Raw genomic sequence first — 26,303 nt, 5'->3', positions numbered from 1 at the left:
AATCTTAGTGAAATCTTGGCTCTGCCATAGAGCTGCCATCTAGCTGGTTTGAAGTGAGAATAGGGGGAGAGCTGCCCATGCTGATGGAACTTATTCTTCACATACTAATAGTCTCAGATTTCATACCTGGCCTCTCTTGGCAACCACAACATAGTTGAGGAATCATAAAATGTGAGCTTAATACTGGACCATTTTAAATGGGTTAATAGGGTAACTTGCCCCAGGCTTCACTCATGAATGGATGCTCACCTGAAATATAAATATTTGAAACAATGAAACAATCAAATGACAACTGATTGTTTAATATTTAGAAGGAGCTAGCCCTTTCTGAATTTCACAACGGGCCTCAGTTAATTATTTTGAGGGTTGGCTGTTTCAAGAACATCATGAATTTACTCCTTTGGCAGAAGATGATCCAACTTGCATTAGGTTCTCCTCCTAAGAGCATGTCCTAAAACGATCTGGCTAACCATTCAGATCCTGATGGCAAGGTTCTGACAGATGAGCTCTTAAAATGACTCTGAGGCATTGTTTACCTTAAAAGTCTTTTATTAGAGCCCTAAAACATCGGCAATCCTTGCTAGGAGAAGCTGGAATCTGAATTCCCCTCCCCTTAGCACAATATGTTAAACACAATTCTCCTGCTTTTCATTGCTGTCATAAATCACATTCTCCAATTAGTTTGAAGGGTTAGTTTTCCCTTCTTTAGGCAACCCGCCAAATTCTTATCTTCTCTAATTTCGGAGACAGCCTTGAGACACATTCTTCCTCCCTCCTCCCCCAGCAATAACTGATTATAGCTCTTAAAGTAAGACATAAGTTTAAAAATGAAATCTCTGCTTCTTCATCTTTTGTCAGAGCAAGAACATTCAATGTTAGCAGCGTTGACACCTGCCATGTTGGTGTATTTGGGGATAATTGGGAAAAAAACCCTCCTCCCTAACTTGAAGTTCTTGATATTATTTACTCCAAATTATGTTTTCCTCAGTTAAAAAGCTAATGAAGAGAACCTGGCACACAAACTGGGAAAGAGTATGCTTAGACAGAAATTGCTTTCATTTGGGACAAAATAGTCATATCTCTGTTCCCTTTGGGAACAGTCCCCTTGAACACAACTTCTGACAGAAAGCAGATTCCTTTCCCTTCCCTTCCCTTCCCTTCCCTTCCCTTCCCTTCCCTTCCCTTCCCTTCCCTTCCCTTTTCTCAAGTGACTGTTTCAAGAAAATAGCCTAAAAGTGGTTTCCGAGTAAAAATGAAGCTAGACAAAGTCATATTTTTAATCAAAGGAATCAAGTTTGCCATCTCTGCCATCTCCATAAACTTCACCATCCATTGTTGCATTCTTGAGTCCTTCCACCTCTGTGCATAGAGAAATATTGCTGCTGTCTGTTCCTTATAAGAAAAGGCTTCATGGTTTTTTTTCAGTTTGTTTGTTCATCAAACCTAGGAGAAAGACCTCTGGTTTCAGTTGTATGCTTACTCTGAGAATTCTCTAAATTAAAATGCACATCTGATCCAAATATTTCTTAGCTTTCTTGTGTGTCCACCAAAGTTGATGAAAAGTACCTTCAAGTTGATTACCTTTCCAACATATGCTTGCAAAACCCTTACATATTTTTGAGGATTTATCAGGTGTTAAGTACCAATGATACAACAGCTCTCTTTCAAGTGATAAAACATAATTCAGTGTACATTTCAATCCTTTACTCTTCATATCCTCATATTCTCCCATTGGTCAAACATTATATTGTATGCAAAGTTTTGCAGAAAACACTACTTTTTGATGGTGAGAAGGGGAAAAAAAGGGGCCAAGGCTGCCTTTGAAGAGGGTTAAAAATGGATTGAGAATGACATTATATATTCCTATCCTTGAGAAACAGTGATATGTTTCTCCATCCCGGAAGCAGGATATGTGGATGAACCATTACGTATAATAATATAAAAGCAATTCAGAAAGGGGTCTCTGATATGCTTCACAATGTCACAGAACCAATGCTGATCCAGAGCCTCATTTGATAATTTGTTATTTCAACTGAGCTGAATGAACTAAACCTAATTAAGTGAAAACACAAGAAGCAGTGCGATGGCCTAGAGGTGAAGACATTTGCCTCCCACTTGGAAGGTTGAGAGTTCAATTCTAGGCAGTGGCAGATATTTCTCTGCTAGGGCGCAAGGAGAAAATAACTGCTGTGAATTCTGTGTAGGCCTCAGGAAGGGCATCCAGCCGGTAAACGCTTAGCTCCACTCAATTGCCCCGACTCCACCCCGAAACAAGGGATTAAAGAGTTGTAAAAAGAAAAGAAAAAATCAAGTGACAATACAAAACACCAAACCTGTGACTATAATCAAGATCAAATTATATATGAAAAGCTAAATAAATCAAGCTAACATAAAATGAAATGTATTTAAAAACAACAAAATTTTAGTTCTCTACAACACAGGTATAATGGTTACATTTTATAAAAATTCTGACAGCTCAATATTTAAATATCAAATTAAAACATGAATACAATGTTTACTCTGTGTCTTAAGAATCAGTCTGAAGGCTTGAGAAGTGACACATTTCAGCATGCTAACATTTAGAGTCTAGCACACATGCATCTTTCCAAAAATACGTAACCATCTTTTCAGTAGTCCCAAGGGTGTTTTTTCAAGAGGCAACTGGACTTCCTTGTTTTTCTTTGAAGACGTTTTGCTTCTCATCCAAGAAGCTTCTTCAGCTTTTGAAGTGAAGAAAGCTGAAGAAGCTTCTTGGATGAGAAGTGAAACCTCTTCAAAGAAAAACAAAAAAAAATCCAGTTGCCTCTTGAAAAATCACCTTTGGGACAACTGAGCATCTCCATAGACATCTTTCCAGCAACAGTTCAAGCACTACAGAAAGTCCTCAAGCTATGACCACAATGGATCCTAGAATTTCGGTTGCTAAGCAAGACCATTGTTAAGTGAGTGGCACCTGATTTTATGACCATTTTTGCCACAGTCCAGTTGTTAAGTGAATCATATGGTTTTTAAGCAAATAGGCTTCTCCCATTGACTTTTCTTATCGTAAGCCAGCTGGGAAGGTCACAAATGGTAATCACATGACCCACCCACCCACCTAGGGCACTTTAACCATAGGAAATACATGCTAGTTGTCAAGACACACACACCCCAATTTTTTTTTATTATGTGACAGTGGGGATGCTGTGACTGTTGTGAGGACCGGTTATAAGTCACTTTTTTCAATGCTGTTACAATGTTGAACCATCACTAAATGAATAGCTGTACATTGAGGATTTCCTGTATATACGCAAAATAAACAGGTTCCAAATTTTAGGGATACACTATAAAAACACATCAATATCTTTGAACCTTAGCTTCCTCGCATGAATCTGAGCCACCATACTAACAATATGCAGCAAATAAGAAACAACTGATTAAGATAACCAAAGCATGTGTACTGGTATCCCTTGAAAATTACTGCATCTTCAAAACATCCACTGTGGAGTCCAATAAAGCCCCCAAAGATTCATTGTTGTCTTTAGATAATGAGGAACATATTTTTTTAAGACCTGGGCCAGAAGACTTAGGAAAAGGAGCAGTCTTGGGTTCTTGAGGATCTCCACACTTTGGCAGTCACTATCCCAGCTCCTTTGTTCCTCATCCCTCTGTCCAGCAAGAGAGGGCAAGATAGCTTCTTGCTGCTACTCACTTTTCAAGACCTTGTTTTAGCTCAGTGGGTTAGGACGCTGAGCTTGTCGATCAGAAGGTCGGCAGTTTGGCGGGTCGAATCCCGAGTGCCACGTAACAGAGTGAGCGCCTGTTACTCGTCCCAGCTTCTGCCAACCTAGCGGTTCGAAAGCACGTAAAAATGCAAGTAGAAAAATAGGGACCACTCCGGTGGGAAGGTAACAGTGTTCCGTGTGCCTTTGGCGTCTAGTCATGCTGGCCACATGACCACAGAGACGTCCTCAGACAAGCGCTGGCTCTTCGGCTTTGAAACGGAGATGAGCACCGGCCCCTAGAGTTGGAAACGACTAGCATGCATGTGCGGGGGAACCTTTACCTTTACTTATTTTGGTATGTCAGTTGCAGTCATAACACATACTTTGAAAAAGTTAACATTTCACTGTACTGAATCTCTTTTTGCCTATTGATTGAGGTAGAGTCAGCTTCACTTCCCTATTGAAGGAAAAGTCTTCATCATGGTTCAGTCCAAGCTGGGGATAAACAACATGGTGACTGCTTTAGAAAGAAGGTTGCAGTTTATTGAAGAGGAGAACCAGAAAGAAAGATGGCTCTGGAAAAAAGAGGGAAAGGGGCTGAGCACATGTAGGGAGTGGGTTTTTATACCCTCTTGAGCCTTTTGTTTGGAGTTGTTTCCTGTTCCTGTTTGAGGCTATTTCATGTGTGATGTATTCTGACCTGAGTCTGGGTGTGCCCTTTGGCATTTGTGGGTTAATCCTATTATGTCGTATCTTAGAGTTTGGATGGGGTATGTAGATTTTAGGTGTCTTTGTCTTATTAATCTTCTAGCTCCAACCTTCCTGGATTTACATCTGCATTTCTCTAGAGCTGGTTTCTGCTTGGGGGAGGCAGACTTGGGGATATTAAGAAAAACTGGGCATGCTTTTCTGCCTCTTTAAGATCTTTTGAGGAAATATTTCTGCCCTTTTAATATTTCCTTCTCTGGGGAGCTGACTTCCCACAATCCCCCTTTGTGCCATAATAGTGTGGGTGACACACTTTCACTGGCACAAGATTAAAATTGATTTGATCAGGAAAACCTGGTAAACAAGCTTTAAACTGTTAAGCCAAAAAAAGGGAAATATATTAAGAAAAAGATCCCTGCAGTGGCTCCCAAAAGGGGAACTTCCAACCCATAAAGTTCTAAAAGTCAGGGCAAAATTTTTGTTAGGTGGAAAAGAAATTTATAGTTTCCAATATTCTGTGCCAATTATTTTCAAATGTTGGATGTCACTTTTAGCTTCCAGTCAGGTTTGCACATTCCTCCAAAAATTCTTCACACCCATGGTTTGCCTCAGTACATAACCACTGGCTGCCCATTTTCAAGGGTTGTTTCCTGCCTTAGCTCTTAGTTCAGTGCCTCCAGGTTTGTCATGTCCAATTGAGGTTAGCCAGTATGCAAGCCAGGCTATTAAATCTTTTCTTAAATTGCACATAGTGCAATTTAGGTCTCCCAATCTGAGTCCACCAGTTTTATTTTATTTTATTTTATTTTATTCAGGGCTTACATTTGGAGATATCTTTCCTGGTACTTCCCTAGTCAGGGCATATGAATTGCAAATCAGCTGGTTCCCTCCCCCTTGGAAGTTGCAGGAAGTTGTACATGCAAAGCTTTGGAGCCACAGAGCAAAAACCATCCTGGGGAACTTTACTGAAGGTAGGTGGAGGGGATAGACTCAGTGTGATTATGAATGGTGTGTGTGCATGTATGTGTATAGCTACTAATACAAAACAGGCAATACAAACATTCTGGATAAATTTTCCTCCCACCAGACAGAAATCCAAGGTGTTCAGGACTTGCTGTGCCAATTATTCCCAAATGCCATCTCTCCATAAATACATTCAACTATACAAATGGGGCAAGAAAGAAAACCTTATAATGAATTTCCACCCTCCCCACATAGTCTTCCTAGTTTTCTTCTGAGGCTTCATGTGGGGACCAATGGTTCCAGGACTCCTTCTTTCCTTTGCAGCTTTCACAGGCGTCTGGGGGAATGGTAGGACCTGGGAAGATCTGTTCCACTCTGGTTGCATGGTGGCTTTTTAGTGGATGGTTGGATTCAAAATCCAATTCCATGGCTAAAATGGATGGAGGCAGTGTCTGGGTCAGTGTGCTCTGCTTCCAAAGGTTGGAGGGTCATCTATGCAGGGATGAAAGACATGAGAACAAGAGCTCCTCCCCCATTTCTGGGTGGACTCTCCCAGGAGAGGCAGACAAAGTCATGGTGAACAGAGGATAAGAAAAGGAGAAGTAGAATAATAATAATAATGGGGGGGGGATAGCTTGCAGGCAGAGTTTGAAAAGACATTAATACTGCAGTGGTTAAAGAAACAGAAAGGCAGACAAAATGAGGACATCACAGATGAAGACAAAAGAAAGGCTGGATTCTGGTAAGAGAACATACATGAAAGGTTTCACTTCTGAACTTGAACATTTGCAACATGTTAGGACTTAAGGACTTGCAAGTTGAAAAATGCTGGTCATGTTTCAGGAAAAGGATAGACAGATAAAACCCAGTAAATGCAAGAGTGAAACTTTCCCAGCAGATGAACTTAAAGCATTCCCTCCTGCTAACTTTGGTCTGTACAGATTAGAGAAAGGAAGAAGAACGAAAAAACCAAAAAAAACAAACACATTTTTCTTCACTCTATTTGTTGGCCAGAAAAACAGAGTGAGGATATTTTACTTTTGGTGGCTTAATTTAAGCAGAATTTTAAAGTTCTTTTCTCCTTGGATTAGAGACAGTTAACAGACACATTTACCTCACACACAAAAACTTTCACACACACACACACACACACACACACACACACACACACACACACACACACACATATATATATATATATATATATACATATATATATATATATATATATATATATATACACACACACACACACAAGACAAGAGAACAGAAAAGGAAACAGAAATCTTAGTTTTACACATGCTAGTCATTCCCACCATAAATCTCAGTTAATTCAAATTAGGGAAGGCACAAATCTTAAACATACCACGTGGTTGAGAAGAAGAAGAAGAAGAAGAAGAAGAAGAAGAAGAAGAAGAAGAAGAAGAAGAAGAAGAAGAAGAAGAAGAAGAAGAAGAAGAAGAGGTGGAGGAGGAGGAGGAGGAGGAGAAGAAGAAGAAGAGGAGGAGGAGGAGGAGGAGGAGGAGGAGGAGGAGAAGAAGAAGAAGAAGAAGAAGAAGAAGAAGAAGAAGAAGAAGAAGAAGAAGAAGAAGAAGAAGAAGAAGGATTCACTATTTCTTATTTTCCCTTTAAGCACCTTTATTTAGCCAAATTGGTTTCCCAGCAAAAGCCTGAGCAAAGCCCATTCTTCACAAATTTGTCTTGGTCGCTTCCTTTTTCATACCATCCAGGATGGCCACTCACCTCTTGTCCCACACCTCGAGCAAATCTCCAATAGGTGACCTAATTCTGACTCTCGAACTACAGCTAACCATGTTCCCGTTTCCAATGTGGTGTTCAATCTGGTTAGTTAGGTCCCTAGTGGCACTTCCCAGCCACTCTTATTGTCACTATCCCTGCCACCCTGCTGTCGCTTTTCAGACCAAAAGGGAGTCTGTGGAGAACCTGCCGCTTTCAGCTCCAACAGGTACACGGCCTCCTAGCTTACGGCCTTCAGTTTTCAGTACTCAGGAGGAGTCTGGGAGGACCTGTGCTTTGTGCACTAGTATAAGCCCCTCTTTCAGATGAGCTTTGCTTACAGGGCTTCACCAGCTGGTTGCCCAAATCCAATTCTCTCATTCACCCATTCCATTCAATTTTCACATAGCCTCTTCCTTTTCCCTAACAAAAGGTCCTGCGCTCTGGCCAAACTCCCATGCTTTTCAGGGTTTGCCACTTGAACAGATCCTTTCTGCAGTTAGGAAAGGCCAGAGGGAGCAAAATCCAACTGTGATTGGGAAAAGGGTCTTCTCTCTCACACACACAGAGACATACACACATTTCCTTCACTCCCCTGGGCTTTAAAGTTACAATTTAGAGGTACTCACCTTCACCTTCTTTCCAAAGCAGCCCTTGAGCTCAAACCCCAAACTCCCTTTACTACCCTGGCTCCACATGGGCAGGGCCTGGGAAACCCATCCACAGACACAAGGGGTCTCCTGCCAGCAAGATGGGCCTTACCAGTCTCAGTCCACTGGAGAGGTCAGCATGGAGTCCCATTCTGGGGTGCCAAATTGTTGAAGGAAAAGTCTTCATCATGATTCAGTCCAAGCTGGGGACAAACAACAAGGCGACTGCTTTAGAAAGAAGGTTGCAGTTTATTGAAGAGGAGAACCAGACAGAAAGATGGCTCTGGAAAAAAGAGGGAAAGGGGCTGAGCACATGTAGGGAGTGAGTTTTTATACCCTCTTGAGCCTTTTGTTTGGAGTTGTTTCCTGTTCCTGTTTGAAGCTAATTCATGTGTGATGTATTCTGACCTGAGTCTGGGTGTGCCCTTTGGCATTTGTGGGTTAATCCTATTATATCCTGTTTTAGAGTTTGGATGGGGTATGTAGATTTTAGGTGTCTTTGTCTTATTAATCTTCTAGCTCCAACCTTCCTGGATTTACATCTGCATTTCTACAGAATGTTTCCAAAATCCAGGATGCATGACTCCTAAGGAAATGAAATTTGGGGACGTTGTGGCTGCCTCAGTGCTATTGGCTGTTGCTGCTGCTGCACTGATGGGATGCTGCTGTGGTCATGTGATCTTCACTTTCAATGTTCTGTGACAGTTTCCCAGCCAGTTTTGCAATCCTTTGCACCCTCCCCCAACTAGCCGCAGCCATTCACCTGCCTGCTGGAAAGAGAAAGCAAGATGAATGGATGGATGGATGGATGGGTGGGTGGGTGGGTGGGTGGATGGAAGGAAGGAAGGAAGGAAGGAAGGAAGGAAGATTTCCAATGCTCCATGTCAGAATCCTATAACGTAACTCAATGGGGAAGGCAGCAGGAAGTTGGAAGTCACTCCTGTTCCTAGTGCTTTTTTGCCCACCTTTGGTCATTCTGTTTCTCTGTCTAGGTAAGGAAATATCTCTAAAACAATGACTCAACAAGGCACAGGTTGTATTATATATTACAACTATAAACATTATTTATTATCTGTAAAAATATTACTGCCCATCTTGCCACACACTAACTCTGGGCAGGTTACATTAAACAGCTGGCACCAAGATTAAGCATCCACATGCCAACCTATGGTTAAATCCTCTCGTCCACCTCACCCTCAAGATTTCCCTCATTTTATCCCCAGCACATGAATGAAAAAAACTGAAGCTGGCATTAACTGTACAGTTAAAGAAATATCATCCACCTTATCCTGACACCATTCAAGGCCAGTCTCAAATAATGTAAAAACTGTTATTTTGGAGGGACATCAGATGATTGGCATTGACTGAGAATAGAAGCAGGAGAGAGACTAGCAGTGAGCACTGCAAATCTATTTCTTTCTCTTTTTTTGCTGACTCATGAATAGGTAAATAGCCCTGTAATATGATAGTGGGGAGAGCCTAAGGGATTGTTTGAAATGACCTCAGTGTCTTTCCACTCTGGTGAAAGAACAAACAAAATGAGTTTACAATGGAACATCAATAGGAAGAGGGAGACTCATTGTCCAAGATAGAGAACTCTACAGTTTAGATCAGTGGTTCTCAACCTGTGGTCCACGGACCTCTGGGGAGCCGCAATATTGTCACAGGGGTCCACAAAGGCTTGAAGAAATATTATGATTTAAATCTTGAGTTAAATCTCGGGGGCTCGTGGTCCTGGTCCTTGGCCACAAAAGGTATTTAAAGGGGATCCATGGTGAAGAAAAGATTGAGAACCACTGATTTTAGGTCAAACCTGGGTAGTCCTCCCACTTCCTCTCACTGACTGAACCTCAAAAAGTCAGTGCATTGCACATTTCCTATCTTTCCTTGTCTCTTCCTATTTGTTTTGTTGTTATTGATGTTGTTGTTGCCCAACTCCCACATCAAGCATATGAGTTTTGATTCAGCTTGTTCATTTCACCAGTCTGTCAAAGCTTCTGCGCCCATTATAAATGAGGCCACAGCTTTGCAGGTACACAAGGGAGATGGAAAAATGAACTGAGCAATGGTAAGGGGTCATACCATGGCAACATGGCTGCCTTTGCCATACCAATAGGATCATGTCTTCTGTCCCTGGTGAAAAATGGATCATTACGGGCAGTCCACTCTTGCTAATCACGTCACTAAGGGTCTCATAGAAGGAAGTGGCATTTATTCTGAGACTCCCTGAGGACTTAGTGGTGATAACTGATACATTTCTCATGGTTTAACATTCAGCACAATACATCGCAGGAAAAGGACTCGCTACACTCCCACTTTCCTGCACAAAGTTCTGCGAAAGGCTCCTTTGACATCATCATTCCGCAAGCTATAGATAAAGGGATTGAGCATAGGAATGACAACAGTATACATGACAGTGGTAACCCTTCCCTTTTCAGCTGAATATTTTGCTGTAGGCTGAAAATAGACCCCAATTACTGTGCCATAAAAGAGGATGACAACAGACAAGTGAGCCCCACAGGTTGAGAATGCCTTGCGCCACCCAGTTCCTGCTGGCAGCCTGAGGACAGTGACCAAAATAAGGGCGTAGGAAATCACAATGAAGACAAAAGGACTCAATACCACCAAGGACCCTTCGGTGAAGATCAACATTTCAATTAAGCTGGTATCAGTGCAAGATAGGGCCAGCACAGGTAGGTGGTCACAGAAGAAGTGGGGAATCTCCCGGGAACCACAGAAGGAAAGGCGAGACATGAGAATAATGTGTAGCAGAGAGTGAAGATGTGAGATAATCCAAGAACTGGCTACAAAGACTCTGACTCTCTGGCTCATCATAGTGGTATAATGTAGAGGGTTACGGATAGCCACATAGCGGTCATAAGCCATGGAAGCCAGGAGGAAACTGTCAGTGACCCCAAAGGCAAAGAAGAAATACATTTGAGTCAAGCAACCAGCGTATGAAATGGTTGTGGCTTCTGGCACCAGGAGGTTGGCTAACATCTTGGGGACAGTGACTGAAGTAAAGCAAGCATCCACCAAGGAAAGATGTCCCAAAAAGAAATACATGGGAGCACGCAGCTGGGAATTCCGAAGGATCAGCAGGATAATCAAGAAGTTCCCCAGGATACCCACTGTATACATCACCAAGAAGATGACAAAGAGGAACTTCCGCTGTTCTGGATTGGAGGACAAACCTAGGAGAATGAAGTCTGGGTGAAGTGTGTGGTTTCTGCTGTCCATGTAACTGGGAGTCTGAGAGGAAAATTAGATTAGGGTTCGTCAAGCCTTTAAAATAGTTCAGTTGAGGGTATGAGTAAGTAACATCGAAGGACAAGATAATCAGGAAAAGTCAAGCAAAACAATTTATTCTGCATTTTTATAAGAGTATATATTCCCATATAGTTACCAGCATAGAACAAAAGTGTAACACTAGGCAAGCCTTAAAAAACATCTAGAACAACAAATCAAATATAAAATAGGATACAACTATATTTTTTCAACTTTAGGATAAAGCAAACACATTAAGTACTTCAGTATTAGTCCATCTGAAACTAGAAGGGGACACCGTAGTAAAATATATCATTTTACTTCATTATAGCTTCCATATAGACCAGAAGCTGGATCTATAGTCTGTAGACCCAACCTCTGTTCTGGGTCAAGATAATTTGCTGAAAATGTTGGGCAAAATATAGCTGAATATTTTACAAATGTTGATATTATCAGAAGTGCTTTCTTTATGCTAATTATAATTAGTAATTGGAGAAGGAGGAATAACTGAAGGATTTATACTGGAGGTTGGCAAAGTGATGACTATGCTATAAGTATCAACCAGTGGTGGGGTTCAGCCAGTTTGCACCAGTTTGGCAGAACCGGTAACTAATTGTTTGTTGCCCAGGCCCAGAATGGACTTCCGGAAGCAGCATCCACATAGAGAACCGGTTGTTCACATATTTGAATCCCACCGCTGGTATCAACCTTAGACCTGCTGCTTTGCAGTATAGCTCCATTGGTTCTGACCAACATGGCAATTGTAGATCTAAAGAACATAAGGCTGTTTTTCTCTTACTTTCTTTGCTTGGTCCTCCCTTTGCCTCCCCTTGTGTTCCCTTGTATCCTCTCCCCTTCTCTTCCTTCTTCTTTATTAAACTCTCCCATAAGCCCTTTGTTTCAGAGGTGGAGAGCCTATAATTCTCCAAATGTAGTTGGATTACAACTTCTACTTACCCCTGGCTATTGTTCATCTTAACTGGGAAAACTAGGATTTGAAGGCCAACTAATCTGGAGGTCATAAGGGACGTGGTGGCTCAGTGGGTTAGGATGCTGAGTTTGTCGATCAGAAGGTCGGCAGTTTGGCGGGTCGAATCCCAAGTGCCGCGTAGCAGAGTGAGCGCCTGTTACTCGTCCCAGCTTCTGCCAACCTTGCAGTTCGAAAGCACGCCAAAATGCAAGTAGAAAAATAGGGACCACTCCGGTGGGAAGGTAACAGCGTTCCGTGCGCCTTTGGCGTCTAGTCATGCCGGCCACATGACCACAGAGACGTCCTCGGACAAGCGCTGGCTCTTCGGCTTTGAAACGGAGATGAGCACCGGCCCCTAGAGTCGGAAACGACTAGCACGCATGTGCGGGGGAACCTTTACCTTTACCTTTAATCTGGAGGTCATAGATTATCTGTCTCACTCCAAGGTTTCTAATTGGCTTTTTACCAGTATTTTTATTCACTTTGTTCTAGACTTTGAAAGCCTACCTTTCCAATGCTTAGTCTGTATGGTGCTTTCATTTTTCATTTGACTTGATTTGATAATGAAGTACAGTATATGTCTTTATTCAAACTTATCTTTTAATCTGTTTAATTGCAAATCATCCAGAGAGTTTTGTCTGTTAGGAGGCTTTAAAAATTAAATAAATAAAGCAATCCAAAGCCATGCACTTCCTTCACTACAATTGTTGTTCCCTTACTTTTCCCCCCAGTGTCTCCTCTTTTGTCGAAATCTAGTGTACCCGGTGTTTTTCCTTCTTCACCTGTGGCATTGTATTGATAAAAGAATGCATTTATCTACCAATTTATCCTTTTCCATGTTTCAAAGTAGAAAACAAAATAATTTATCCCCTTATTTTCCACCTTTTTGTAGCTTGTCTGTATCCCTGTCCATGCAGATCAAAGCAAAATGTAGCATCATCAAGTGTGTGGAGTTTATTTCACTATCAATCATTCCCTTATTTCTAACATTTGTGATTTTCCTCTTTCAATGGCTTCTGATACCAACAACTCTTTATGAATTTAGAAACTCAGCTGCACAAGTTAGCAAACCACTCAATAAGTATCATAAAGGTTAGCTTACTCTGCTCATCTGAATTAAGGTCTCCAGTGGTAGTTTCACCAAAGAGGAACAAACCCAGCAGAAAAGAGTATGGATTTCTGTACCAACTGATAGACAGAAATGGGATGTTAAAGATAGAAATGTAATTCTAGGGGGGCGGGTTATGTTTACCATTGCCATAAATCCTCCCAGGGCATCTTCCCCAGAGCTCAAACAGATAAACGTTAATTGCTCAAGACTCACTCTGGGGCTGGAAACATGAGATAGCAAACATGTTTATTTTACTCTTTGTAAAAAATGCTAAAGCTCTCCAAAGTACATCAAAACACAGCTACACACAGTGGTTCAGATAGATAGGTATTGTGACCAAAATGTTTCCTAATTGGCTCCACAGAGCACCTTCCTTCAACTGCAAGATCTTATCACAACCTCTCTCAAACTGGAGCAGTCCTGATGTACAGTGTTCAACTCCCATCACACCCAACCAGGTTGGATACCACTAAATTTGGGAGAAGTAGTTCCCAGTAGTTCCCAAGCCGCAAGTAAAAAGCCGAGCCGGCCGACATTTGACAGTTGACAGCTGTCAAATGGCCGCCCGAAGCAACGACGCACGCGCACCGCCCAGCCAGCCGCCATTCCCGTTGACAGCTGTCAAAAGGGCTGCCGGGGGCCAACGCGCACGCGCCAGATTTGACAGTTCCCGGAACTGTCAAATCTGGAAGTCTTCAACCCGGTCCTCTGAACTGAGCTAAGCGCTCAGCTGAGAGGAATTCCCTGACAGCCGCAGAGCTGTCAAAGTACTGTTAGATGATTGGCCATTCTCCGAACGGCGGGGAAATACCGCTACCTGATTGGCTACGCTGTTTGACAGTTCCCTATATAAACCCGGATTGTTTTGACAGTCAGCTGCCGGGAGCTGAACCAAATAAACGAGTTTACCTTGCCTGCGGTCTCTCGCCTGTCTTTGTAAAGACAATTTACCTGGCGACGAGGATGGGATCCCGGTACTACAGAGCTGCCTGCTGAGCTAGCCTCCGCGAAGGAGTTCCGATCCCTCTCGCTGAAAGTCACTGCTGAAGCCACATCGAGGGCAAAGGAACCCTTCGGCAGTTTGAACAGCACCGTGGATCCAGACCATGGCAAATTTAGGCCACGTCAGAGAGTTTGACGTCCGCCATCCCGAGGGATGGGAATCGCACTGGGGACAAGTTGAAGGCTACCTCGTATTCAACAAGATAACGGAGGATCGCCACAAGGCTGCCGCCCTCCTGTGTCTCAGCGGGCCTGCCGTCTACGACATCGCCGTAGGGCTCTGCAGCCCAGACCCCATCGCGACCGTCCCCTATGCCGTACTAACCGACCGCCTCAGCAAGCACTTCATGCCCCGGCGGTCCGAGCTGTACTGGCGCCTCCATTTCGCCCGCCGCCGACAGCAACCGGGCGAAATGACCACGGCCTTCATCGCTGGGGTACGTCACGCTGCCCGCAGGTGCCAATTTCCCGACCTGGAAGACCGTATCAGAGATCAGGTCATCGTCGGTCTCTCCAACGAGCGGCTCCAGCGGAAATTGGTAGCCAGACCCACATTAGACCTCGCTCAACTCACATTAGAGATCATGGCCTATGAAGATAGCCACCGTGAAGGCTCCCCGACGTTCAGAAGCAGCCCGGCCGGGTCAGTCCACTACGCCGGGGAACTGGACGGCGAGCAACCTGAACCCTTCACCGGCGTCGACGACATCATGTCCCGCTTCAGCAAAATGGGCACCGACCCCGGAAAGAACCGCAGGCCATTCAGGCCAGCCGCCTCCGGCCCAAGACCCACCTCCACAGGCCAAAAATCTAAGTGTGCCAGCTGCGGCGGGGCTCACGCCAGAGCCACATGTCGTTTCAGAAATGCCAAGTGTCACGGATGCGGGAAGACCGGGCACATTCGCTCCGCGTGTCGCAGTTCGAACCGGGAAACCCTCCACGAGCTTGAGGAGATTCCGGCAGGTAGGACCAGGGTCCCCCTTTTTGCCAGGGAAATTCCCCAGCCCTCAGTATTGTCCATTCGGGCTCAACGAAAAATTTCGCCCATCCACCATTTACAGCCCAAAATTAAGATCTGGGTCAAAATTCAAGGAGTGCCCTGTGAAATGGAGGTCGACTCCGGCTCCTCCGTTTCAATAATGTCCTGGGACACTCTCAAAAAGATTGGGTTTAAAATCAGACGTCGTATCCCCCTGCAGCCCTCCAAAATACTCCTTGCAGACTTCCAGGGGGCCGCCATTCACTTAAAGGGGCAGGCACAAGTAAGGGTAGAATACAAAAAATTCCAGGGGCAATTAACAATCCAAATCACTGAGGCTCCCAGGACCACCCTCATCGGGTTAGACTGGTTCGAGGCTCTAGGCATCCACCTGGAGGGCACCAACCGCATACAATCCCGAACATTAGAACAGGTCTGCCAGGCGTTCGCGGACGTTTTCGACGGAACGCTTGGCAAATATACAGGCCCCCCTATAGACCTCAAATTAAAACCTGAGGTAGGTCCCATCCGCATCAAGGCAAGAAGGGTCCCCTTTGCGCTAAAACAAAAAATCGAAGCAGAATTAGACCGTCTAGTCAGCCTGGGAGTCCTAGAACCAACAGACGGGGGAACCTGGGAAACCCCCATAGTGACACCAGTTAAACCAAATGGTGACGTGAGAATATGCGCGGACTATAAAGCAACAGTAAACCGCGCATTAAATCCCCACGCATACCCAGTGCCTGCTGTCAGGGACGTGCTGTCAGAAATCGGGTCCGGCTCAATATTCGCCAAACTCGACCTAGCGCATGCCTTACTTCAGCTACCGGTCACCCGGGAAACAGCTGAAGCACAAACCATTGTCACTCACCGTGGCGCCTTCAAAGTAAACCGCCTCCAATTCGGCATCTCAGTGGCCCCTGGTAGTTTCCAGGAGGTCATGGAAAAAACTTTAAAAGGAATCCCAGGTGTCTGCCCCTATTTCGATGACATACTCATCGCTGGGGAATCGGAAAACAACTTAGCAGATAGACTACAGGAAGTACTATTAAGATTTAGAAAAGCAGGGCTCAAACTAAAACGTGAAAAATGTTCCATAGGCGTCCCGTCAGCAGATTTCTTAGGCTACAAGATCGACTCGCAAGGAATTCACCCCACAAACTCAAAAACCCTTGCTATCAAGGCCGCCCCTACCCCAAAAAATAAAACCGAGCTCCAAGCCTTCCTTGGACTTTTAAATTTTTATCACGCCTTCCTACCAGGGAAGGCAACTATCGCAGAACCCCTCCACAGACTGCTCGATAAAGGGGCAGTCTGGCAGTGGACTGCAGCCCACGAAAACAGTTTCAAGTCACTTAAACAAATGCTTTCCAGCAACGCAACTATTTCCCACTACCAGGAGGACAAACCTCTATGCATAGCCTGCGATGCATCCCCATATGGGATCGGAGCAGTTTTAAGCCATTTAGACAACAATGGCACCCAATCCCCAGTGGCATATTATTCCAGAACTCTTTCCAAAACGGAAAGAAACTATGCCCAAATAGATAAAGAAGCCCTGGCAATTGTGGCGGGAATTAAAAAATTTCACGATTACCTTTACGGCCGCCCCTTTGTGATTTACACAGATCACAAACCATTGCTAGGACTATTCACTTGGGACCGTCAGACCCCCCAAATCTTATCTCCCAGGATGTTGCGCTGGACAACATTCCTCACAGCATATTCCTATCAATTAATATATAAGCCAGGACACCAAATGTGCCACGCCGACGGCCTCAGCAAATTACCCCTACCCCACACAGAGCCAGACCCAGCCCCAGCAGGCAACATCTTAACTATTCAAGAGCTCCCAGAATGCCCACTGACAGCAAAAGATATCGCTGCTGCAACTTCGTCAGACAAAACACTTAGCAGAGTGTTAGCATGGGTACACACAGGCTGGCAAACCTCTTGCCCAGGCACAGAATTTCAGCCATATTTCTCCAGGCAAAATGAACTAACGTCACACTTAGGATGTTTACTCTGGGGGTGCAGGGTAATCGTGCCCACCAAACATAGGCCAAAAGTACTGGACACCTTACATGAGGGCCACCCTGGCATCGTAAAAACAAAAGCCTTGGCCCGCAGCTACGTCTGGTGGCCAGGAATAGACCAAGACATAGAAAAATACATTGCTGGCTGCTACCTATGCCAAGAATCCCGCCCACTCCAACCCAGAGCCCCAATTCACAAATGGGAACTCACAAAAAACCCCTGGTCCCATATCCACATTGATTATGCCAGGCCCTTCCAAGGACAGGTCTTCCTCATAGTTGTAGATAGTTATTCCAAATGGCTGGAGGTTCTCCCGGTTCACAGCACAACGTCTGCCGCAACCATTCAAGCCCTCAGGGGAATCTTCGCAACACACGGTCTCCCCGACATCATTATTTCAGACAATGGCCCTCAATTTACTTCTCATGACTTTCAGATCTTCACGAGGAGAAATTGTATTAAGCATTCAACATCGGCTCCCTTCCACCCATCGTCCAACGGCCTTGCGGAGGTTATGGTGAGGACCACCAAAGACGCCCTCAAAAGAATCATCACAGGGAACTGGCACCGTCGCTTGTCACAATTTCTCTTCGCCCACCATTCTACTCCCTGCACAACCACCGGCAAAAGCCCGGCCGAACTTCGATGGGGCCGCCGCCTGGTGACACGGCTCGACAGACTCCACCCCGACAGACTGGCAGCCGAAATGACACCAAACACCCAGCCAAAAACATTCTCCAAAGGACAAAATGTTTGGTCCCGAGATTATGGGGGAAGGGATAAGTGGGTTCAGGGGGTTATCCTGGACCAAACAGGACCATTATCATACACAGTGGACACAGGGTCAGGACTCATACAACGCAGACACACGGATCAGCTCCGACCCAGGTCACTACCCAACCCCTCTCTGCAACCGACTCTGGGTGAGCCTACGCCAGCCGACACCCCCGGACCCGATGAATTCCTCCCCCAGGACCCACAACCACCTGCTGAGCCCCACCTAGAAACAACTCCTCCAGCCACGCAACCCGAAGGGAGCACCCCCTGTCCCCGACGGTCCAGCCGAGCCAGAAAACCCCCCGCATACCTCGCGGACTTTGAATGGAAGGGAAACCCACCATCTGTTAAAGAACCTGTTAACCATACTGTTTTAAAACGTTCAACTGTTGTTATGCATAACATACCTGTTCAGGGGGGGGGGAAAGGGGGTGAATCATATCTGGGAACCAGTAGTTCCCAAGCCGCAAGTAAAAAGCCGAGCCGGCCGACATTTGACAGTTGACAGCTGTCAAATGGCCGCCCGAAGCAACGACGCACGCGCACCGCCCAGCCGGCCGCCATTCCCGTTGACAGCTGTCAAAAGGGCTGCCGGGGGCCAACGCGCACGCGCCAGATTTGACAGTTCCCGGAACTGTCAAATCTGGAAGTCTTCAACCCGGTCCTCCGAACTGAGCTAAGCGCTCAGCTGAGAGGAATTCCCTGACAGCCGCAGAGCTGTCAAAGTACTGTTAGATGATTGGCCGTTCTCCGAACGGCGGGGAAATACCGCTACCTGATTGGCTACGCTGTTTGACAGTTCCCTATATAAACCCGGATTGTTTTGACAGTCAGCTGCCGGGAGCTGAACCAAATAAACGAGTTTACCTTGCCTGCGGTCTCTCGCCTGTCTTTGTAAAGACAATTTAATTATAGGTGAAAAAAATCAAGAGTCAATAAATGTTTGAGCATACAGCTAGCCGTGAATTAGAAGGCACGGCTGGAGAATATGACTTCTTCAAATCAGCTACCCTCTCTGCCCATTAAGTTTGAGGTTTGCAAGAGTTATAGTCCAATAGCATCTGAAGAACCATGAGTTTCTCAGCTCTGGCGGAGTGTATAGTGTGCAGTGTGTGTGTGTGTGTGTGTGTGTGTGTGTGTGTATAATTTCAACTGGGTTACTGGATGATTATTACATCTCAGAATAATTGCTGTGATAGCATCCATTGGCATGTTACAAAAAGTAATCATTTGAATGAAAAGTAGACCTCTTTTACATTTATACATGTTTGTGTAACAAAGCAGACACCACTTCAGAAGATCATATACTTCCTGAATGAGAAAGAAGAAATGCCTCTTCAAAGATGCAAAAAAGGCTAATAATAATGTTTTCAGTAGGCCTGAATACATATTTCTTAAGTTTCAAACAAAGTTTCCCTCTGTGGTTTGTTTTCTTTAGTTTGCTCTGATTCTTACAATTTTGATTGTACCTGATTGCACAAACAATGGTAGGTATGTTTACATATTCAAACATTATTTCCATATTTTTCAAAAAATGTCCATGCGATTTTATCTTCCCTCAAAGGACAATAGATAAATCACTGTGCTAATTGGTCTTGCCTAATGTCTCAGAGCCTCACTCCCAAAGGATTTCTGTTGTCATTAAAAATCCTATATGATTAATTATAGAAGTAAGTAGTTCTCATTAAAAGTTTTTTTAGCAACTAAGTTCATTAGCAGCTCTTTCATTTTTTTTACTTGACTGTCATTTAATAATAATAATAAAGTTGGAAGATATCTTGGAGGTCATCTAGTCCAACCCCCTGTTCAGGCAGGAAACCCTATATCATTTCAGACAAATGGCTGGTAGACCTATTCCACAATGCAGTCAATTCTACCAATAAAGAGCTGTTATGTTGTACTCATCAGCCTGGCGTCCTTCCTGCTCTCCAGAACCCACTACACAACAGTGGTGATGAAGGTGGGATTCTGCTTTGCTTTAAAGAGCTGAATTCACGAGGGGACGGCTTCGCGAGCTGAAGGAAAGAGACATCTTTCTCCCCCCTTCTACGGCCAGCTGGTCACCACACTAGCGGCCTCACATACTCAGAACCAACCGTCTGAGTCGGCGGAGCAGGATCCGAGAACAAGAGGAAGAAGATGCCTAAGGTCGGCCAGCCCAGAGAATTCAACATCCGCCATCCTGAACTGTGGCCATCACACCTGGGGCAAGTCGAGAACTATCTCCTGGCGAACCAAATTGCCAAGGACGGCCTAAAAGTGGTGACCTTGCTTTGCATAAGCAGGCCAGCCACATTCAACTTGGCCGAAAGCCTATTCACACCGATGCCGATTGAAACCGTCTCATACAGAGACCTCACGCAAAAGCTGAACGGGCATTTCAAGCCCCAAATGTCTGAGCTGGCCTGGCGGTTTGACCAGAGAGTACAACAGCTGGGCGAATCTGCGTTGGAGTTCATCGCGGCCTTGCGACAGGCCGCCCACCTCTGCAAGTTCTCCAACCTGGACAAGGGACTATGGGACAGGCTTGTGTGCAGCCTAAGAGACAAGCGCCTGCAACAGAGGTTTTCACAAGGCCCGATATAACTCTCCAAGACACTCAAGATGAGATCTTGGCCGACGAGGCGGCCGGAGGCATGGTGCAAGTGGTACAGACTCCCCTGCCCAGCAGCCCAGAGGAAGCAATACACAATGAAGGCTCTATGTATGGCGAGCATGCAGACAAGGAGGAACCCGACATCGACCAGAACCAGCGAAAAATGGAACAATGGGATCGACGACGCGAGCACAGGGAGAACCAGCAGAAGGCAGCTCCCTCCCCAAAATGTGGAGGCTGCGGAGGCAACCATATGTGGGTGAACTGCAAGTTCTGGTCGGCCACGTGTCAGGCCTACGGAAAAGTGGGCAACATTGCAGCGGTCTGCCGTAGCCATTTCCGAGAGGGCCTACCCAAGCAACACTCGGAGAACTCATGGAAAGGTACTGGGGCCCGGAGCTTGACATGTGTGGGGTTTTTCAAAAGCCGGAGGGCTATCTGCTAAACTGGGGCCTGCCAGCCTCTTAAACTCAAACTAAAATTGGAGTCCATTTACAAGGCATTCCTTGTAAAATGGAGCTAGACTCTGGCTCTGCCGTCTCGATTATTTCCAACGAGACATTTAAACTTGTTTGCGGCCGGAGCAAGCAGTGGGTTAAATTGAGGCCCTCCAGTATCATGTTCACCGATTTCCAAAATGCCCCTGTAAAAGTTAAGGGGCAGGCCACCCTTTCCGTGTGGTTTAAGAGCTTTCAGGGCCACTTGGATGTTATCGTAGTCGAAGGCCGTAGGACCAGTTTAATCAGGTTGGACTGGTTTGAGGCTTTGGGTATTGTAATATCTGGCATCCACAGAGTGCAGGGAAACAACATCAAATCTGTCTGCAAAGAGTTTGCAGACGTATTCGATAGTAAGCTGAGAAGGTACACAGGGGCCCCCCGTCTCATTTAAGTTAAACTCCAGTGTCTTACCCATTAGAATCAAACCCAGGGGAGTCCCCTTCACACTCAAGCACAAAATTGAAAAGGAGCTAGACAAACTAGTAGAACAGGGGGTCCTGCAGCCGGTAGATGGGGGAGAGTGGGAGACCCCAATAGTCACCCCCCTCAAAGCTAATGGGGAGATCCGTATCTGCGCCGATTATAAATGATTTCATTAACATTTTCAACCATTGAATAGCTGAAGCTTTCTAGGTGTTTACAATAAACCTACCAAAAAGGAAACAATACAATTCACATTAAAACTTATCCAATAAAATGCAGAAAAATCTTAGTGTAGAAACTAGGTAGCAACAAGGTTGCCATCAAACCGCAAAACACTCTGAATTAAATATGATTGCCATAGAATTAAAAAGTCTGGGAATATAAAACATTCCTTATCTGTCACAAAAATAATACTACTGAAGGCACCAGTCAAGCTTCTCCAAAGAGGGTCTTCTACAAATATGGTGCCACCACTGAAAAGCCTCTTTTCCTTGTAAGGCTGTCCTTCTGCTGAATGGGAGATCTGGAGAAGGACCTCCAGCAGTTTTACTGCTTAATAGTTCACACTGTCAGGATTTATTCTCCATAGTAGCTGCAAGCAGATCAGGAAGCCACAGGTGGAAGCTTGTCAGAGAGAGAGAGATCCAACCTGGGAGTAAGTAGGAATTTCCCAACAGTGTGAACTATTAAGCAGTATAAACAGCTTGCCTTGAGTTGTGGGTGCACCATCACCAGAGATTTTCAAGAAAAGATTAGATAACCATTTGGCCAAGATGTTATGAGGGCCCGTCCTTTGGGCAGGGGTTGGACTAGAAGACCTCCAGGGTCCCTGGATCAAGACTATGATTATATGACTCTACCTGGGTTCTTTCCCAATGTCTTCCCACTTGACTCTATGTCCATGCAATTCTTTTGCTAGATTTTCTTCTTTTAAATTGGTGCTCCCACAAATGGGCTGGGGTTGGAGAAGCCTGTAGTCCCAAAAGAACTCTTAAGATTATACATTAACTACCTCATTTTCCTGACTGGATTGAACAATAGTAATTCATTTGATTCTTTGAAATCCTGAAAATACTTGGATGATCTTCGCTGTAAGTGGGCGACTTAACCAGAATAATTGTCACCATTAACCCTCAGCCCAGGTTTTGTCTGATGATTTCTATCCATTTATAGTTTTGCAATGTTTGCATATTCTCAGTCCTACCTTTTAGAAAGATCTACAAGAAAGAACTATGGCAATCTTATCATGCCTGGGACTGAATTCTTCTCATAAAATCCGAGTTCTTAACCAGCAGGAGTTTTTAGTTATCAGGGCTGTGCATTGGAGATTCAGAAAGCTGCAGTTCTGTATCAATACTGTATAGCCTGTTTTTTGAAAGAAAAAGAAAGATGCACTGCTACGCCAGTCCCAATGATCCTATTTCTAAAGATATATTGATAAGATTCTTCTTTTATGCTCTCACTTTTTATCTTGGCTAGGCTGTCAGAGAAACGATTGCTGAGGAGTTATACTTTGATATAAATGTATAGCTATACACAACTAGACAGCGTGATGTACAGAAGGCAGGAAAGAGATCCACATCGTCTCTAGTCAATTGATGCTTAGTCAATCACACATAGTTGAAACAAACCATGATCTAGTGCAGTATGTCAAGGAAGTCAAGGAATAATTTATCATGGCTCGTTCAGTTGAGAAAGACCAAGCTGTATTGCATTAGCACAAAAGAGAACAATACCTTTTGTGTATTAGTGTATGTCAACCATGTCAAAGGACCTAACTATTTTTCATTATTCTAGTCAAATAATCAGATCATTCTGGTCAAATAAAACTAATATTCTAAATGGCAGGAGACATATGGGGAAGACTGGATTGAGGAGGAAACAAAACCGCAGGCCCTGGAGCAAGAACTCCTTCTGAGTTGCTACAGGGAGAACAGCCTGTTCTTGTAATTTTCTTTCTGGGTGACAAGGAGAATAACGTGTTCTCCTTGTCCAAGGCAATTTTGGTTAAGGAGTTAATATTTAACAATCTAAGAGTCATCTGGGAATTATCTTCATATAGCCCCAGTTACTAGACTATTGGCTTTAAAGAAGAAAACCGTGGAAACAGTTCCATGGACGTACAAAAAAAGTAGGAAAAAATGAGTGAGGAAGACTGAAAGGGACGCTCCCGAGACTCTCAGCGGTTTAAAAGAAGGTAAAGACGATACAGAAATTGTTAACCTGTGCTGTTTCTGTGAAGTAACAAGCGTTGTTGGCAATTTCTTTCACAGGCCTATTTCCTTTGAATTATTCGGGCCAAGCTGCCAGATCTCTCGCTACCGAAAAATTTCTGGGTACTTCACGGAAGCCTGATCTTCAGGAAAGCTGCAACAATGAAGGCCGTGACCCTCAGCCTCCTATTTCTCTTCACTGCTGGCACGGAAGCCAACATATTTGACAGATGTCATCTTGCTTCTATTCTGAAATTGCATGGGCTGGATAGATACCGTGGCATCCCCTTGGATGACTGTGAGTTTGCTTTCCTTTCTCCTGCTCTTTCTGATGATACCCTTCGTTTCGGGGGCTGATAGTGGTGGTGGTGGTGGCGGCGTTGGGGTGTTATTCATTTAAAGAAGCAGAAATTTCATCCGATGAAGTGGAAAAGGATTCCACTCTACACAGTGCTTTTTTTGTAAAAGAAAAAGGTGCCGGAACTCACACACGTCATACAACCTGCCTTGCCTACCCTACAAGGTTCCATCCAAAAAAAGGTGCCGGAACTCCGTTCTGAGCGTTCTATGAGAAAAAAAGCCCTGACTCTACATCTCAGACTCCAATGTGCTGCTGCTCCTGTTGCTGCTGGCTCAACAATGATCTCTCTAAAGGATCCTCAAGTCTGGTTCACTGCCTGCTCTCCCTAGAAAAGAATGCAGCCAGCATCAGCCAGCATAGCAGCTGGCAGCTCTTCTCTGACGTAGGGTCTTTTTCATGGGCCTTTGCGACCCTGGCCTCACTGGCCTCACACTGCCCCCGAGTCTGCTGCTGAGCCTTCTCTGGACTCCTCAAGTGTTGGATCACTTAGCACGGCCAGACTTCCTCCCAAGGCTCCTGCTAGCCTGGTTCTGGCCTTCCATGCCAAGCCATCAAAAGCCTGGTTGCCATGGCTGGATCATCCAAGACCTGCAGTTCCAAGCCTTCCTGTCCCTTTTTCTGACATTGTCTTATCCTGGCCTGCTTCAGTGGCTGCAGTATCAGGCATACTTAAGCTGGGACGTTGCTTTTCCCATGTGCTTACAGACCCTATCCATTCGCAATGTTCTGCAGTAAGATACACCAAATCTGTGTGAAAGGCGAGAAGCTCAGAGGGAAAGTATTAAAAGCTATACAAAAATGTGAAGAACGCTTTTGAGACGACAATATTTCAAATTCTTTCAAAGAAGGAAGTTGTTTTCCAACTCTCTCTACATGGGGCTGCCCTTGAGGACCACTCGGAGGCTCCAACTGGTGCAGAATGCAGCCGCGAGAGTTGTGTTGGGAGTCTCCCGATACTCCCATGTTACACCTTTGCTCCGTGAGCTGCATTGGCTTCCGGTTGCCTTCCGGGTGAGATTCAAGGTGCTGGTAATGACCTTTAAAGCCCTAAATGGCATGGGTCCGGAGTACCTTAGGGAGCACCTGCTGCCGGCATCAACTTCCCTCCACCCAGTGCGCTCCCACAGAGAGGGCCTCCTCAGGGTGCCACCGGTCAGGGTGCCACCGTCTGGTGGCCCCCAGGGGGAGGTCCTTCTCTGTGGGTGCGCCGGATTTGTGGAACCGTTTACCAGTTGAGCTCTGGATGGCGCCCAACCTTCGCTCCTTCTGACGGGATCTAAAGACCTACTTGTTTGAACAAGCCAGCCTGGCCTGATGGGTTTGGGTTTTATTATTGTTTTAACGTATTTTAACTTATTGTTGTAAGTTATTGGGCACTTTGTTTAATCTTTTCTTAATTTTTGTATCTTTGTATTTTAGTATTTATTGCCCTGTTCACCACCGAGTCCTTCGGGAGAAGGGCGGTATACAAATAAAATTATTATTATTATTATTATTATTATTATTATTATTATTATTATTATTATTATTATTATTATTATTAAAATGTGTCTGATACCAATAAATAGCACAACTGCCCACTCAATGAAGCGGTGCAATGTTTGAGTGGTTAAGATGTTGGGCTTATTGGCTGGAAAGCCAACAGCCCGGGTTTGAGACCCAAGCGTTGCACAACTGGGTGAGCTATCGTGATTCCCTAGCTCCTTCCCACCTAGCAGGTCAAAAGCATGCAAATGTGAGTAAATAGGTACCACTTCAATGGGGAGGAAACAGCTCTCCATGATGTCATGCTGGCCACATGACCACAGAAACATTTTCAGACACAGCTGGCTCAGTGGCCCTTGAAACAGAGATGAGCACTGTCCCATATAGCTGATTACAACTAGCAGAGTAAAATCCGCAGGGACTCCTTTCCTTTCCTTCCTATTCCATGAAATCCATGAAAGATTGTGATGGATAAATCATTATCCTTCAAAATGTTCAATTAACGAAAGAAGCAAAGGGTAACTTTCCCCCTCATTAGCATCATCATCCTGCCAACTGCTACTGGAGTCTCTCTTTCTTTAATCTAGGGATCTGCCTGGTTCATCACGGGAGCGGATTCAACAGCAATTCGGTAACCTCGCGAAAGAACAGAAAGATTCAATTCTTTGGAATTTTCCAGATAGACAACAACTGGTGGTGTGACAATAAACAGAGTTATTCAGCTAATCTCTGCAAAATGTCCTGCAGTGGTAAGTAACTACTTAGCATGAGGCTAAGCTGGGAAACACTTACAAAATGTCCTAAAGAAGAGGGATCACAT

At 44.7% G+C, this 26,303-nt stretch overlaps 1 protein-coding gene across 1 annotated transcript; it reads right to left on the bottom strand.

The window, feature by feature from the left end:
- Window positions 1-10,066: 10,066 nt before the first annotated feature.
- On the bottom strand, window positions 10,067-11,077 carry LOC310634910 (olfactory receptor 1K1-like; the record flags this gene model as incomplete). Its single annotated transcript, XM_083353447.1, has 1 exon — window positions 10,067-11,077. Exon 1 carries the CDS (start codon window positions 11,000-11,002, stop codon window positions 10,067-10,069), a length of 936 nt encoding a protein of 311 aa, XP_083209573.1. The 5' UTR covers window positions 11,003-11,077.
- Window positions 11,078-26,303: the final 15,226 nt, after the last annotated feature.

This window comes from Vipera ursinii (genome assembly GCF_947247035.1).
Source record: "Vipera ursinii genome assembly, chromosome: 2".
Lineage (NCBI taxonomy): Eukaryota > Metazoa > Chordata > Lepidosauria > Squamata > Viperidae > Vipera > Vipera ursinii.
This window is presented reverse-complemented; position numbering and strand designations above follow the sequence as displayed.